The sequence below is a fragment of the Lutra lutra genome, chromosome 2 (assembly GCF_902655055.1).
Source record: "Lutra lutra chromosome 2, mLutLut1.2, whole genome shotgun sequence".
Taxonomy (NCBI): domain Eukaryota; kingdom Metazoa; phylum Chordata; class Mammalia; order Carnivora; family Mustelidae; genus Lutra; species Lutra lutra.
Window position 1 is genome coordinate 162,947,995 of NC_062279.1, and position 15,664 is coordinate 162,963,658.

Below are 15,664 nucleotides of genomic sequence, written 5' to 3' on the forward strand. Positions count from 1 at the left end.
GACTTTGACATCCTGACAGTGAAACCTATGCATAGTTTCTCATGGAAAAATCAAGTAGAGTCTCACTCAGAATCTGTTTTCTTGAAATTTACACATGGTCTGCAAATGCCGATTTATCTACCTTCTGGTACGTTAGAAGCAGCGAATTAAGTAGAAGTGGGTTAAACAGACTGTAATAGACATATGTGCTTATGATAACAGTGAGAAATAACTAACTGTAAAGAAGATGTCATGAAAACTGTCAAAAAAATGGTACCATTACTTTAAGAAGTGAATGTATAGTGAAATGGCTTTCGGTAGTGTCTCCTGGGAACAGTAGAAGCGTAGTAGGGCAGGTATCCACTGTATTTTGGATACTTCTTATATTATTATTATTATTTTTTAAGACTTTATTTATTTATTTGACAGACAGAGATCACAAGTAGGCAGAGAGACAGACAGAGAGAGAGGGAGGGGGAAGCAGGCTCCCTGCCGAGCAGAGAGCCTGACCCGGGGCTCGATCCCAGGACCCTGGGATCATGACCTGAGCCTAAGGCAGAGGCTTTAACCCACTGAGCCACCCAGGTGCCCTACTTCTTATATTCTATACCCTAAACAAAAATACACTATAAGAAGAATGTAATCCATTTTAGTTTGGTATGTGTCTGAAATTTTCTTCTGTCCCTTGAGTCTGGCTATTATAAAATATAAAAACTAAATAATGAAACTTAAGATATATGTAAGCCCTTTCTACCCTTTGGCTTTACACCTTTGGTTAGTGGGTTAAGATGCACTTAAAAACTTCAGCTCTAGTTTTTATGTTAGGAATATATTTTTATACTTTGTGATTTTAAAAAGATGTTTACAAAGAGCATAATTAAAATTGTATTTTCTTTTAATTTTGGTAAAATCTTAATTTCTTAAGATGTATCTTAATTTAAATATTTTCTTAAAAAAATAAATTTCTTTCTCTTTCTCTCTCCATCTCCATCTTCCCTCCAACCTTCTCTTTCTCTCCTCATCCCTTCCATTTCCTCTTCCCCCTCCTCTTTTCCTTCTCCCTCCTTTCTAGGTCCGAATGGCTCTAAAAAAGGCTGAAAAAGAATTTGAACTCCGAAGCAGCTGGTCTGTTCCAGATGCACTTCAGAAATGGCTTCAGTTAACACATGAAGTAGAAGTACAGTACTATAATATTAAAAGACAAAATGCTGAGATGCAATTAGCTATTGCTAAGGATGAGGTACTCTATTATATTTCATAATTTAATAAATTTCTACAGAGATTAACCAATTGGGATACAAAGATCTGAATAAAAATGTTATTGTTGCAGCTTCTTTTTGTGAATTGGAACTTACTGCATAAATCGACTCTTGTAGTCATAGGCCGTAGAGTAAAACTTCCTTATTTAGAGCAGTATATAACTTTTAGAATGACCTTAGTGTCATTTAAAAATCATCCCTATTATCATTATTGTAAATGTTTTATACAGAGCTTTTCTCCTCTAGGTTGCTGCTTCATATCTGATTCAGGTTAGTAGTTACTAGAAATTAATGTCTGACTCTTATTAAATTGTGTGAAATGACATTAAGTTTTAATCTGATTTCTAGCAAAAAAAAAAAAAAAGCTCAGTTCACTCACTAACACCTCATTGCAGTAGGATATGATTAATGTTATTTTCTTAGTTTTAATAGAAGATTAGGATTTTCTGAACCATCAGAATAAGAGAAAAGTTCTCCAGAACAAAGTTTTGAATTGTATTGATTGGCTTAAGAAAGCATGCTTTCTCCCTCATCTGTTTTCTTTTTTGTAAATTAGGGCTTTATTTTGGCTAATATAATTCTCCACTGATTTTATGATTATTAATATATTCAAAACAAACTTCATTAATATGTGTGTGTTTTTTCCAAACCTACCCTTATTTTTTTCTCTCCTTGGGTTTCTAGGCAGAGAAAATTAAAAAGAAAAGAAGCACAGTCTTTGGGACTCTGCATGTTGCACATAGCTCCTCCCTAGATGAGGTAGATCACAAAATTCTGGAAGCAAAGTAAGAATGTTATTTTAGCCATCCGTTTACCTGTATTATGTTGAAATGTGTAATTTATAAACAGTTTACATATGTTAACTTGTCATTTAAGCATGTGTAATTACATAACCTATACTAATTTTAAGAATGGGTAATTGCCACTGTTCATGTAGTTGCCCTGTTTAGTGCCATATTAAAGATTCTTTGATGTAACAAGTAATTACGACATTGGCTTTTTCAGGAAAGCGCTCTCTGAGTTGACAACTTGTTTACGAGAACGACTTTTTCGCTGGCAGCAGATTGAGAAGATCTGTGGCTTTCAGATAGCCCATAACTCAGGACTCCCCAGCTTGACCTCTTCCCTGTATTCTGATCACAGCTGGGTGGTGATGCCCAGAGTCTCCATTCCACCCTATCCAATTGCTGGAGGAGTTGATGATTTAGATGAAGATACACCCCCAATAGTGTCACAGTTTCCTGGTAAGTGATGAGTTCAAAAAAGAGAGTTTATACAGTTTTTCAAGTAACTTTCTACCATGCATTTTATGAATCATTGACTTTGAAACCTATGATGAAAAATTTGTTCATTCATCATTTTCTCTTTTTTCCTTTTGTGGTTAATAATTTCTCTCTACTATGTGAGAATAATCAGGTATGTATGTATGTATGTATCTATCTATCTATCTATACACACACACACACATAGAGTAGTGTATCATACATGCTAAATATTGTATGAACAAAGTGCTGAGCTTTGAGGGCAACTATTCTTTCAAATGACAGCTTAATCTATAGTAGAAAGTAAAAATTAGGGGAAGATCTTGGTACCACTGATTAACCAACTGTGTGACTTTGGGCTGGTCTGTGATTTATTTGAGATTGCATTACCATTCCCAGTGGGCATGGGGTTTTTTGTTTTGCTTTTCCAGTTCTCTATCCTTTTATTTAAAGAGTTTATCCTGCTATATTTTTAACTCATGATGCACTGGCTCAGTTTACTTTTAAGCAGAATTAAACTGTGCTTACGTTTAGAAGAACATTTTTTTGTTGTTGCTAGAAAATGGAGTTCCTCTCAAAGGTGGTTTTAAAATGTACAGTTTTCGTATGTTGCCTTGTTTATGCTATAAACATAAAACATAAACATAAATGTAAAATATGTAAAAACAGTATGTAAAAATAAAACAAACATAAATGTAAAACATAAATATAAAATATGTAAAAATAATATGTAAAAATTAAACATAAATATTCTTTGAATTTTTACACTGTAAGGAATATGTTTCAGTAGGAAGGTTAAATTCAGTTTTAGATTTTAATCATTTTTAGAATTTATTAATATATGGAATTTTTGCAAAGTTATAGAGAGTTGAATTTAAAATGGTATGTTCTTATATTAGAAATCATTTGAAAAACTTTTCATCCTTGTTATTGCCTGCCTGAATAACTTTCCCAATCTTTGTGACCTTTTGGAAACTGTAGATAAAACAAGATTCCAAAGAATCGAAAGCAGAATTTAATCACTAATTGGTTGAAAACTTAAATAGAAATTCTGGTTAAGACAAATCAATCAAAAAAAAAAAAAAAGACAAATCAATCATGATATATAAACATTTTCCAGTTTGAATTTTTTTTATCCAATTGTTACATTTTTCCTGATGTTATGATTTACAAAGGGTTCTAATTTTTAGAGCAATTTTAGGAAATAAAGCCCTAAATTTACAAATAAATAGTGAATGACTATGCATTTGTGTTCATTTCTGTGGCTCTCTCTGGTTTAATGATAGAGAGATAACGCAAGTCAATTGGGGAGGCACTAAACTCTTAACACAATAGAGAAGACAGGACAGATAATAAATGCCGTGAACCCTGGAATATGTGACCTTGCTCATCTCACTTGTCCTGTGCCGTGAAGTAGTTCCGGTGCAAAGTTATACCTTTATCTGGGCTAGCTCTGCTCTTTGAATATTGTCTTGTGTTTATTTGAATTATATGCCCTTCAGCTTGACAAATGCTACACTGATTCGTAAGTGTATGATTTTGTTTGAAAACTGTAGCTTTTAAAAATAACAGTTCCTCCTTAGAATCCATAATTATTCAGTATCAGTATACATGAAAATGTATTCCCTAAGTTAACTAGTTTTTTTTTCCTTTCCTTTTTTTAAGAAGTTCTTTTCGATGGATCAAACATCTATATGTGAATAGTTGTCTTAGGTTTTCAGTGATTGTGATATACAGAGAAATTTAAAATATGAAAAAAGTATGAGTTGATTTTTAGTTTGATGATTTAGAAGTTCTGTGACCAAATTTATTATCTGTGAAAAAAACTCTTGCCTAAGATTACACTTTGAGAGCTCTGCTTCCACCCAGTGGCACAGCAGTGATACTCCACTCTGCCTAGTTATGAAAGCATAGTTTCTAGAGCTGATAAATGGGAAACTCCTGGCAGTCAGACTAGAGCCTAGAGTAGGATGAAGGCCTCTTTATTTTGTACCCTCTGAGAAGTTTTAAATTTGTACCGTGGGTATGTGTAAATTGTCTAAGTGTGAAATAGTGGCAAGGAAACATACCAGTGGTACGTTAAGAGCAAAGTAAAAGATTGTGAAACTATACACAAAATAATATTGTCTATGTTTAATTATGTGTGAAGAAAAAAGACAGGGAACATATTATCAAAGTTTAGCTCTTTGTGGTAGGAGAAGAGATCATAGTTTTTTCCTCTTACTTTTATAGTATCTGCTAAATATTCATAGTGGGGAATGTGGTACCAATTTACTTAAAATTTCTTATTATAAAGTCATTCAGATGTACTTAAAAGTACTGAAAATTAAATGCCCACCTACTAAAAATAAACGATTTTAACATTTTGCTCTATTCATCCCTTTTTCTGAAATAAACTGCTATACATATAGCTAAACCACCTGGCCTCCCCTTCCCACTCTTCTGAAGTTGTATACCGTTCTAAGGCCTACTGTACTTTTATTACTTGCAGATGTACCTATAAATAATAGATACAGTTTAAAAATTTGCATAAATTATCAAACTCTAGGTAATGTTTTGCAGCTCTTTTTGCTCACACGTATGTTGTAAATTTTCCTTGTTCATATACAGCTTTATTAAAATTCACTGTAACTGTTTAATATGAGTTAACCGCAGTGTATCTATTCATTATAATCACAAACCACAGTTTATTAACCCACTTTTCTACTGAGGTAGGCTCTTTGTACTTTTTTTGCCTTTACAGACAGTACTGCAGTGAGCATCCTTACCTTACCTTTATCTTTTTGTGCATAATTTTGAGAGTTTCTCTGAGTAGACACCTATAAAATGGATCACTTTTAGTGCTTGGAGGGGCTGCAGTTCCTAGTCATTGCAAGGTTGCTCTCAAAATGGTTGTTCATTTTTACACCCACCTTTATAAGAGTGCTTGTCTGCCCATATCCTCATCAATACTTAGAATGATCTGATTTATTTGTTTTGTAACTTGAATGGCTGTGGTATACCATAGAGTGATTAAAATTTTTATTTCTTTGATGACTACTGAGATTAATTTCCCGTTCATTTAATGGTGTTTGTATTCAGATTTCTTCCTCTCTGAGTTGCTTGTTCCTACTGTGGAATCTCTCCCAAGATTCCTTATTGATCTGGGAGAATTTGTCTTAATATTTTCCAGCTCTTTGATGGTTGCAGATAGCTTTCAGGCTTTGGCTTTTCTTTGTTACTCAGCTGTGTTATTTATTTCTTTTTTAATCATAGGGGTTTTAAAAATACATTTCCAGTGACAAATTTATGAAACTGATTTGTGCTTTTTACGTCTTTTCCAGAAGATAATAGATTTGCTTTCCTAAAGTTTCAGATTTGCTTTAATCCTTTAGTCTTTTAATCTACCTGGAAGTTATTTTTGTTTGTATTGTGAGATAGGAATCTAAATATATCTCCTGATGTATGGACAAACAGTTGTCCCAGCCTCATTTCTGATCTGTCCCTACCGGTTTGTAATCCCACTTCTCTCCATTGGTGCACGTGTGCATCCAGGCTCTCAGTTCTGTTCCACTGGTTCCATTCTGCTTTAGTTGCTATTTTATAAAAGTTTATAGTAAGTGTTGAGGCTTGATAGGTCTGCATTTTCCTTTATTATTCAAATTCACAATTGCTGTTTAGGCCAATATGATTTTTAGGATTCACTTATGAAGATACATTGAGATTTTATTGGAATTTCTTTGAATTTATTGATCTATTTGGGGAAAGTTATTATTCATAAGTTTCATTTTGGGGGATCTGCTTTTACGTCTTTAAAAATTTAAATTTTTCTCTGCACTCTTCTTGTGCATCTTTTTAAAAAAGATTAATTTCTGGATACCCCATAGTGTTTTTTGTTTTGTTTTGTTATTGTTGTTTGTTACCTCTCTTTAAAAAAATTTTTTTTGTTTGTTGCCGATGTAAAGGGAACTGCTATTGACTTTGCTAAGCTGATGTTACATACAGAAATACTAAATTCTCTCAGGAGTCTTTTGGATTTTTTTGTTTATGCAGTAATAAGTTGTTTTTTCCCTTTTCAGTCCTAATGCCTTCTTCCCTCCCTTTTTTCCCCCTAAGACCTTCAATAAAATGTTGAATAGGGGCACCTGGGTGGCTCAGTGGGTTAAGCCTCTGCCTTTGGCCAAGGTCATGATCCCAGGGTTCTGGGATCGAGCCCTGCATCAGGCACTCTGCTCAGCGGGGAGCCTGCTTCCCTCTCTCTCTCTCTGCCTGCCTCTCTGCCTACTTGTGATCTCTGTCTGTCAATAAATAAATAAAAATCTTTTTTAAAAAAATGTTGAATAAAAGCTGTGATTGTAGGCAATAATGATTGCCATTTCTGACTTCAACGAGAATACTCCCCAGTATTTCATCATGAAATGTGATTTTTATTTATTTATTAAATTATTGTTTGTTCTGTGTTTTTGGTAGATTGCTTTTAAGTTAAGGAAATTTTATTCCTATTTTGCTAAGAATGATTCTTCTTTTAAATCAGTGGCTGTTAAATTTTACCAAATTTTTTCCTGTCTAATTTGAAGAGATCACTTATATTATTTTTCTTTATTCTGTTGTATAAAAGCAGCACAGTGTGTGAATGTGCTTTGAGAAGTCAAGGGAAGGACAAAATAATAATCAGTGTCAGGTGCTGGTCAAATGTCAGGGAAGGGTTGAGCTATCTGTTGAATTTAGCAACAAGGAAGTAGATTGTGACTTTGTTGAGAACAGTTGCAGTCAAACTGTCTGTTAGCACTTCCTACTTTCTTTGATGAATGAGTTAGGTGAAATAGTGGAGAAAGTAACAGATAAAATTCTTCATAAAAGGGGAGAGAGGTTATGTCAGTTGAAAAACAGAGAAGACAGAGGAGGGTTTTTTGTTGCTGCTGTTGTTTATCGGTTTATTTTTTAGGTTTATTGTTCAGCATTGATTTTTAAATGCTATTGGGGAATAGAAGTTGAATATAAAGCTAACAGAAGCCCTAATCAGTAAAGTAAGGTGCTGGAACTTGGGGTCGAGAATAGGACAGACAAAGTGGAAGGAGCAGAATGTGTGAACTAGAAAGGTAGAAACGTGATCAGAATCTCAATTGTCTGTCTTGACTTGTAATACCAAAATGGAGCAGTGATCCCAAGACAACAAGACAAACTTGGAGAGTGAGTGACGGCATAGATGTCCTGAGAAGGGGGGAGCCATGATGAGTTAAGGTGTCGGAAGGTCTTATTTATAAATGAGATTGCTCAAGTTTAATGATAGGTTGGGTTGATTGGTAAGGGAATGACTGGGAAGTGATGACTGGAGTAGAGGTGGTAGATTCACACAGCTTAATAGTGTGAGTTTCAAAAGGAACACATTTTATAAAGAGATGTAGGAATGAGGGCTTACAGAATGTTGGGATGTGAGCACCAGTGTGATGTTCTGGTGCTGCAGCCGAAGTTTTCTACCTGCATGGGTCTAGACTGAGACTGGTAGCAGAAACAAGATTATCTAAGATTTCTAGTTAGCTCCATAGTAATCAGTGTTCAGGAAACAAGTTTTGGTCAGATCTTTGCCTTACTGGCTAGGAGACAGTATTTCAGTGACTTGATTTAAAATTTCTTAGAGGCAGGCAAACCATAAAAGACCCTTATTGATGCCTTAAACTTATGAGTAAGGAAAATAACGATTCGGGGTGACGCTCGAATCCTCACTGCTAATGTGAGACGAATTTTTGAGCGGGTTAAGGTTGCCCCTAAGGTGACCCGCCTACTTTGCGGGATGCCTGGGTGATGCGATCTGCCTGTCCTCTTTTTTAATATTGAAAAAGAGCGATCGGGGTGAGTTGGTTTTTAGTAACTTGTAATTTCGTGGGGGGTTTTTTTTGGCGGTGCAAAACGTCTGCAATAAAATTATATTGATTTTATTAAAAAATGATAAAAAAAAAAAAGACCCTTAATGATAGAGAACAAACTGAGGCCTGACGGAGGAAGATGGGTAAGGAATGGGCTAGATGGGTGATGGGCATTAAGGAGGGCACTTGTGAGCACTGGGTGTTGTATATGAGTGATGAGTCACTAAATTCTGTTGTAATATGAAACCGTATTACACTATATGTTAACTAACCAGAATTTAAATTGAAACTTGAAACATGAAAACAATAAAACTTCGAGTTCAGACAAGTCATGCTATCTCAAGAGAGAATCTCAACCTTTTTTTTTTTTTTTTTTTTTTTTTACTGACAGTTTTCTTCTAATGGTAAAATTCACACAAAGTTTTGCTACAAAGTACACATGCTGTATTGATTTTTAAATGTAAGGATTTATCATCATGGGCAAATTTTCAAGCCTGTGTAGTTAGTAATGTCAGATGTAATGTTAGAGCCTCATGGGTTTATGTTCTCTTCTGTTTATTTTCTAGACCTGTTTTCATTTTTGTTCTATTGTTTTTGTATTTCTTCACCTTCCTGGGAAGCAGTCCAGGTGGTAGAGGTGGTGACCATAGTGCAGTTACTCCAGTGAGTGCTGGCTCCATGGTGACGTGACCTGTTAGTGGAGGCAGGACCCCGACATGCGTGTCCGTGCTGTGCCTAGAAGCGACACTGGTCTCATGAGCCTGTTTGTGTGTTTCTGCTTGTTTTTAGGGACCATGGCCAAGCCCGCGGGGTCGCTCGCCCGAAGCAGCAGCCTGTGCCGCTCCCGTCGTAGCATCGTGCCAGCCTCGCCACAGTGTCCTCGTGCCCAGCTCCCTCCTCACACACCGCACCAGGCCCACACCCGGCACCCCCACCAACCCCAGCACCCGCAGCACTCCTTGCCTTCCCCTGACCCCGATATCCTGTCAGTGTCAAGTTGTCCTGTCCTTTATCGAAATGAGGATGAGGAGGAGGCCATTTACTTCTCTGCTGAAAAGCAATGGTATTGGCAGTGAACCAACAGCAGTATATGTTGGGCGGGGTGGATGGGAGGTGGGCCTGGGGTGGGGAGGAGCGACACTTTGGATTCGGTTTCTGTTGCTGCATCACGAATTACCATAAACTTAGTGGCTTCAAGCAACATCCCTTTATTAGCTCTTAGTTCTGCATGTTAAAGTCCAAGCTTGGTGTGGCTGGGTTTTCTGCACAGGGTGTCACAAGGCTAACATCAGGGTGTTTGCCAGGCCTTATTCTTCTCTGGAGCCTGGAGGGCCACTTCCGAGCTTATTTGGTTGTGACAGAATTCAGTTCCTGTGATTATAGCCCTGAGGTCCTGTTCCCATGCTTGCTGTTAGCCGGGGGCCCCTCCCAGTTCCTAGTGGCTGCACAATACTCCTTGCTGTATGGGCCTCCATCTTCAAAGCGCACAACAGAAACTATCCCTGCTATCAAGTCCCCTCTTTCTTTGGTATCTCTGACTTGCCCTGTCTCTAATCTCTGGATCCAATTTAAAAGGCTCACTTGGATAATAATTTCTGTATATTAAGATAGACTAGTTTGGGGCCCCAATTACATCTGCAGAATCCCTTCATAGCAGCACCTCCATTAGTGTTTGATGGAATAACTGGAAGAATATATGTGTTTACACCAAGACTAGAGATTTAGGGACCATCTTAGCGTTCTGCCCACCACAGACAGTGTAGATATTTTGACATGCAACTGCTTAGAGACCACTGCACACAACTGACTCAAGTCTCAGAACACAGATTTGTCTTATGAATAGTTTTTTTGTAAAACACAAAGGCATAAACTTAAATATACACAAAGAAACATTAAATATGACTGAATTTTTAAAATATTTATTGCCACTCAATGATTTTTTTCTGTTACTTGCTAGTACTTACTAGCAAACAGGAAATATCAGATGCCAAAGATGAAAGAAAATGTAAGAATTTGTATGGAATGGGTATAGCAGTAGTGTGTTCTAGTCCAGCTTGAGGACCATCATGCTCCGTGAGACCCGTTGCAGCTAAGGATGTCTCCTTCCAAACCACATCTCTCTTTAGGAGCCGTGGGATATTAAGTGACAGGAAAACCGATGCCATTTTCTGACTTTGCTCACACATTGTCGCTATGCAGCTCTGAAGTCTTCCTGTCCCTACGTGAGAAACAACACTAAAGGGAGGGGGCTCGATGCTCTCAGTGACCCTTTGTGGCTTCTCTCTATCATGTGATTCTTTAGTTGGCATCATCATCGAATAATAATTTTCATACATGATTGTTTTTATCTACTAGTGAAAGTAGATTTTATGAGAGAATATTCCTGAGGAGAAGGTCCAAGGTTTGTGTCCTTGTTACAGTTGGAGAATTTGGTACATCTTTGCTTGGGTAGCACTTTCTGATTAGCTTTTTGTATAGCCTTTGCAATATAACTATCGTCACCCACAGGATGGCATTAGGGACAGAACTAATTTTGTGTGGCTTATGGAAATTAATAGGAAGACTCTAGAGTGCTGCTGTCCAGTAGAATCTCTGCATTTGTGAAAATGTTTAGTTTTCATTTCAACTAATAGTGTCGGAAATTCATAGCTAGCTCATAAATAGAGAATTTAGCTGCAGAAAACTTTTCCTCATTTAGTCTCTTACATGTTTACATGATGAACCACTAGAATCCTTACAAAATAGTAATAGTAATGACATTTACTATTTACTGATGTTTTATGTTCTATGCATTATGCGCATATACTCATTTAAATCTTACCTTGACTTGAGTCTTGTTATATAGGCATTAAACTGACATGAATTCACCTATACCTCACAGTGAGAAAAAAAGAAATAGAAAAATAACATAAATAGTACACATCAGGTTCAACATTCCAAAGAATATATGCTCTAGAAAAAATGGGACACTTTAAGAGTCAGAGATTATACTATACCTTACACCCCAAATCTCACTAGTTCTGTGGAAGTAGCAACACTTCAGATTATTATTTGTTTTGGAATAAGGATGTTAGAATGAGGAATAATTTTAGAGATTAATCAAATACTCTGACAGGAAAATCGAGACCTGGTTAATTTAAGTGATTTGCCCAAGGTTGTGCAGCTGATTAATGGCAGGACCAGTACTGGAATCTAGGAGTCCTACCTTAGATCAGTATTGTTTTCACATACTATTTAGATTTTAGAGACTGTTTTTGAAATATTTTTAACCGAGCTTAGAACTTCACACACAAAGCAGCCAAACCACGTAGCAGAGTAGAAAGTAAATTTATAAAATTGTAACTAAATCAGCTTCTGGCTCTGGGACCTGGACAGCATCAGGAACAGTGATATATGCTATACAATTAATGGATGCCCAACTCCAAAAGAAGCTAGCAGAAAAGTCCCTACCAGTGACCAACTGCTGAGTCATTTCTTCTTATCTGAACTTCCTCTTTTCCTCTGTTAGCACCCCCATTATCATATTGTAAAAGCACTTAAAAATGATGCAGCACATGTAACTGTATATTACATGAAATCATCGTTTAAGTCTTTATTTGCCCAGGGAATTTGGTACCTTCTGAGAGCTTGAAGCGTAATAGAAACAATCTGCACATACATGTGTGAGTGAAGTACAGAGAAGTGATTAAATACTTTGAGTAAGATACAGATCTAAAATGGGGTATTAACATGAAATGCACATCAGAATTAATATCACTGTGTGAGTAATGATAGTAATCATCCGAGGTGAGAGATCATTCAGTTCATTTATTATATAAATATGAACTTAGGTCCTCGCTGTATGCTGTGCACTTGCTAATAACTTGAGCTGCCAAAACAAGTGAGACAAGGTTCTGGCCTCGTTCTGGCTGGTGGTTTATGATCATATGTGTCCTTGCCTTTCTCTTCTGTCTTCAGCTTTCTTCCTTCTCCTACCGTGTTTCTTCTGCCAATTACTTTTTATCTTAACTCTACTTTTTATTTCTTAATCATTTCTTTCATAGAGTGAACACTATTTGTATTCCATGTGGTACATACAAAAATAAGTAAGACATGATCTCTGTTATCCAAGGTCTTTTCTCTTTTTCTTTGCTTTCATCTGTTTCTTTCATTCATTCGTTCGTTCATCACATATTTATTAAATACTCACTGTGAACTTGCCTCTCACCATTCCAGTGCAGAGAATACAGAAGTTAGTAAGATTTCCTGTCCTCATTTTCTTTCTTTTGGAGAAAGTGACTATAAAAAGTTAATATAAAATACCTTTTGAAGTAGTGGGATGTTCTGGGATGCTAACTAAAGTCAGATAAAAAGAGAATACTGTTTTGACAGAGTGCCAAGGGATTTATCTCTGGAGAGAGAGCAGTTGAGCAGTGACCTGAATGACCTGGGGCATTAAGTCCTGTAGAGATGGAGGGAAGGAAAATAGGAGGCAGAGGGAACAGCAAGTGCATAACCCCTAGGGAGTCATGGGATTGGCATCTTGGGGAGAACAAAGAGGGAGGCATAGTGTAGTAAGACAAAGTGCTGGGGCCTGCAGCTGGAGCCATAGCCGTGGTCCTGATTGTACTGGGCTCTGTGGACTTCGGCAAGGTCTTTGGATTTTTAGCCTAACTAGGGGAGGAAGCATTGGAAAGTTTTGAGCAAGTAAATGAATGATGTACTCGGTTTTTAAAAACCCCTTTGCATCTGTGTAGAGCAGTAGCTAGGAAGGAGGAACAAGAAGGGGAAGCAGGGAGATCAGTTAGGAAGCCCTTGCAATCACTGAGGTGACTTCACAGTAGTTCAGGAATAGGGATGGTAGCAGTGGGGGAGTGACAAGTGTTGGATTTGAGGGATATTTTGCAGGAATGGCTAATAGCATCTACTATTTTTTGGTCTTGAGGTTGTGAACTTTATTATCCTTCTTATTTTTCTTCTCTCTTTACGTGGAGAAGGGGGGAATCAAAAAGGAATAAACTTGTGAGAATTTATTGACTGTCTACTTCTTAAAAAATCAGGTGACATCACTGACTTTTGCCTCCCTTCACTCCCACTCCCCTCCCCCCAGTTGTACGTCAGCTTTCTTCTCCTGTTTCTAAACTTGGGAGAACTTACATTTTAGCTTAACTATATTCCTTTTTTCCTCAGGAAGCTAAATTTCATCAGTTCAATAACTAAGAAGGAAAAGGAGAGACCATGACTAAAGTTCATCTTTTAAAATATATAATGTCAGCTATGTAATTTAGAAAGAAAAATACTTGGTGTTGAAACAAAACACCAAAGTAGCTGAGATTTAAAAAAAAAAAATCTGTAAACTTTAAACATTTTCATTTTTCTGACAATTGAAGAAAGATGTAGCATGAGTTATGTTTCTTAAATTGGAAGATTTCTTTATTATAGTGTATGTTACATATTAAACATTGAGTTTTGCTAAGTTGTATTATTTAAAATAGTAATCTAATTTTGTCAGAATATGTATGGACTTTTAGTATTTCTCCCTTTTTACATTTTGATGGATTAAAAATAGAAGTTGTTTTAGTTAGAATTAGTTAGCATGTCTACTGGTAGTGTTAAAAAATACTGATTTAAAATGTTACCTTTGTCTCTGTCTCATCCAGGGAAGTGCCAGACACGGCCTCAGAATGTGACTCCTTAAATTCTTCCATTGGAAGGAAACAGTCTCCTCCTTCAAGCCTTGAGATATACCAAACATTGTCTCCTCGAAAGATATCAAGAGATGAGCTCTCTCTAGAGGATTCATCCCGGGGAGATTCACCCATAACTGCAGATATCTCTCGGGGTTCTCCAGATTGTGTAGGTCTGACAGAAACGAAGAGTATGATCTTCAGTCCTGCCAGCAAAGTGTACAATGGCATCTTGGAGAAGTCCTGTAGCATGAACCAGCTTTCTAGTGGCATCCCGGTGCCTAAACCTCGCCACACGTCCTGTTCCTCTGCTGGCAACGACAGTAAACCAGTTCAGGAAGCCCCACGTGTTGCCAGGATAAGCAGCATCCCGCACGATCTTTGTCATAATGGAGAGAAAAGCAAAAAGCCATCAAAAATCAAAAGCCTTTTTAAGAAGAAATCTAAGTGAACTGGCTGACTTGATGGAATTTATTGAAGTGGCATCTTTAAACTCTTTATCTCCCGTCCTCCACTCCCCCTTTTTTGTTTTAATTTTAGGAATGTAACTCCATTGGGGCTTTCCAGACTGGATGTCATAGTGGACTGTCCCGGGGCAACTGTCTACTGTCTGCCTATTTAAATGACTATATAATCAATTCGTCAAGCCAGTTATACTGAAAAATCATTAAGAGATGAGACAGTTTACAGTCATTTCTGCCTATTTATTTCTGCTTTGTTATTAGTGATGTATATACAACATTTTGTTGAAAGCCACTATGGACTTACGAGCTTTAATGGACTAGTAAGCCAGCATGGGCTTGCAAAAATTTCTTGTTTACCACACCATCTTCTTATCTTTCCACAGAGCTATTTACATCCCGGACTAAATGACTTAAACAAAGTAAAACTAATTGCACTACCGTTTTCCAGACTGGAAAAAAAAAAAAAAAATCTCTGCAAGTGAAACTGTATAGAGTTTATAAAATGACTATGGATAGGGGACTGTTTTCACTTTTAGATCAAAATGGATTTTTAAGTAGAACCTAGGGTTTCTAATTGACTTGATTTCTGGAAATGAAAACCCACGCTTTTATTATGGGAAGCTTCTATAAATGCATTTAATATTATAAAGTTTCAAGTCCTGCTGTAAAGATCATGTTGTTTTGTTTTTCCCAGGGCTTTCACTGTGATTTACTGCATTGCAGGCTGTATGATAAAATATAAATAATTTAAGGAGAGAAGGCTCTTGATTTCCTTATGCACGTGGAAGAGTTGAAACTTGATTGAAGGACTGACATTCACAAGCTTAAACTGAGGTCGGGGACATGGGGATTCAGGCACTTGTTTACAGACTTTGAATAACTGCAAAGAAGTTTGGTTTGTGAAGAATTTGTACTGTGGAAAAGATAATAAATTGAAGACATTATTGTGTGGGACTGTGTTGATTTTTGTTGATAACACTCCACTAAAAACACTATGCTTTTTCTGGAGAGCTAAGTGAGCTGTTGTGTTGCTTAATTGCACTATAAGAAATAGTGACATTTTGGAAGTTGTCAACAAATTTCTTTCCATTTTATATTGTTTGTCATATTTTTATGTAGTTTGAAATGTTTAAATGTCCTAATATCAAGATTAACAAATATAAATTTATGGTGCATTTAGATTGTGTTGTA

At 36.6% G+C, this 15,664-nt stretch overlaps 1 protein-coding gene and 1 non-coding gene across 3 annotated transcripts in view; both read left to right on the plus strand.

The window, feature by feature from the left end:
* Positions 1-15,417, plus strand: part of STIM2 (stromal interaction molecule 2) — a 144,145-nt gene extending 128,728 nt beyond the window's left edge. Inside the window, exons 8-13 of one of the 2 annotated variants that reach the window (XM_047719066.1) lie at positions 1,052-1,219; positions 1,485-1,508; positions 1,923-2,023; positions 2,244-2,482; positions 9,133-9,406; positions 13,983-15,417. In XM_047719066.1, coding sequence (XP_047575022.1) covers positions 1,052-1,219; positions 1,485-1,508; positions 1,923-2,023; positions 2,244-2,482; positions 9,133-9,406; positions 13,983-14,460 — 1,284 coding nt within the window. In that variant the 3' untranslated portion in view covers positions 14,461-15,417. The remainder of the gene's footprint in view (positions 1-1,051; positions 1,220-1,484; positions 1,509-1,922; positions 2,024-2,243; positions 2,483-9,132; positions 9,407-13,982) is intronic. The other variant, XM_047719067.1, reaches the window with a different exon arrangement.
* Positions 8,146-8,295, plus strand: LOC125094442 (U12 minor spliceosomal RNA). The gene has a single exon (XR_007125505.1). It is a non-coding gene; the product is annotated as a U12 minor spliceosomal RNA (small nuclear RNA).
* Positions 15,418-15,664: the final 247 nt, after the last annotated feature.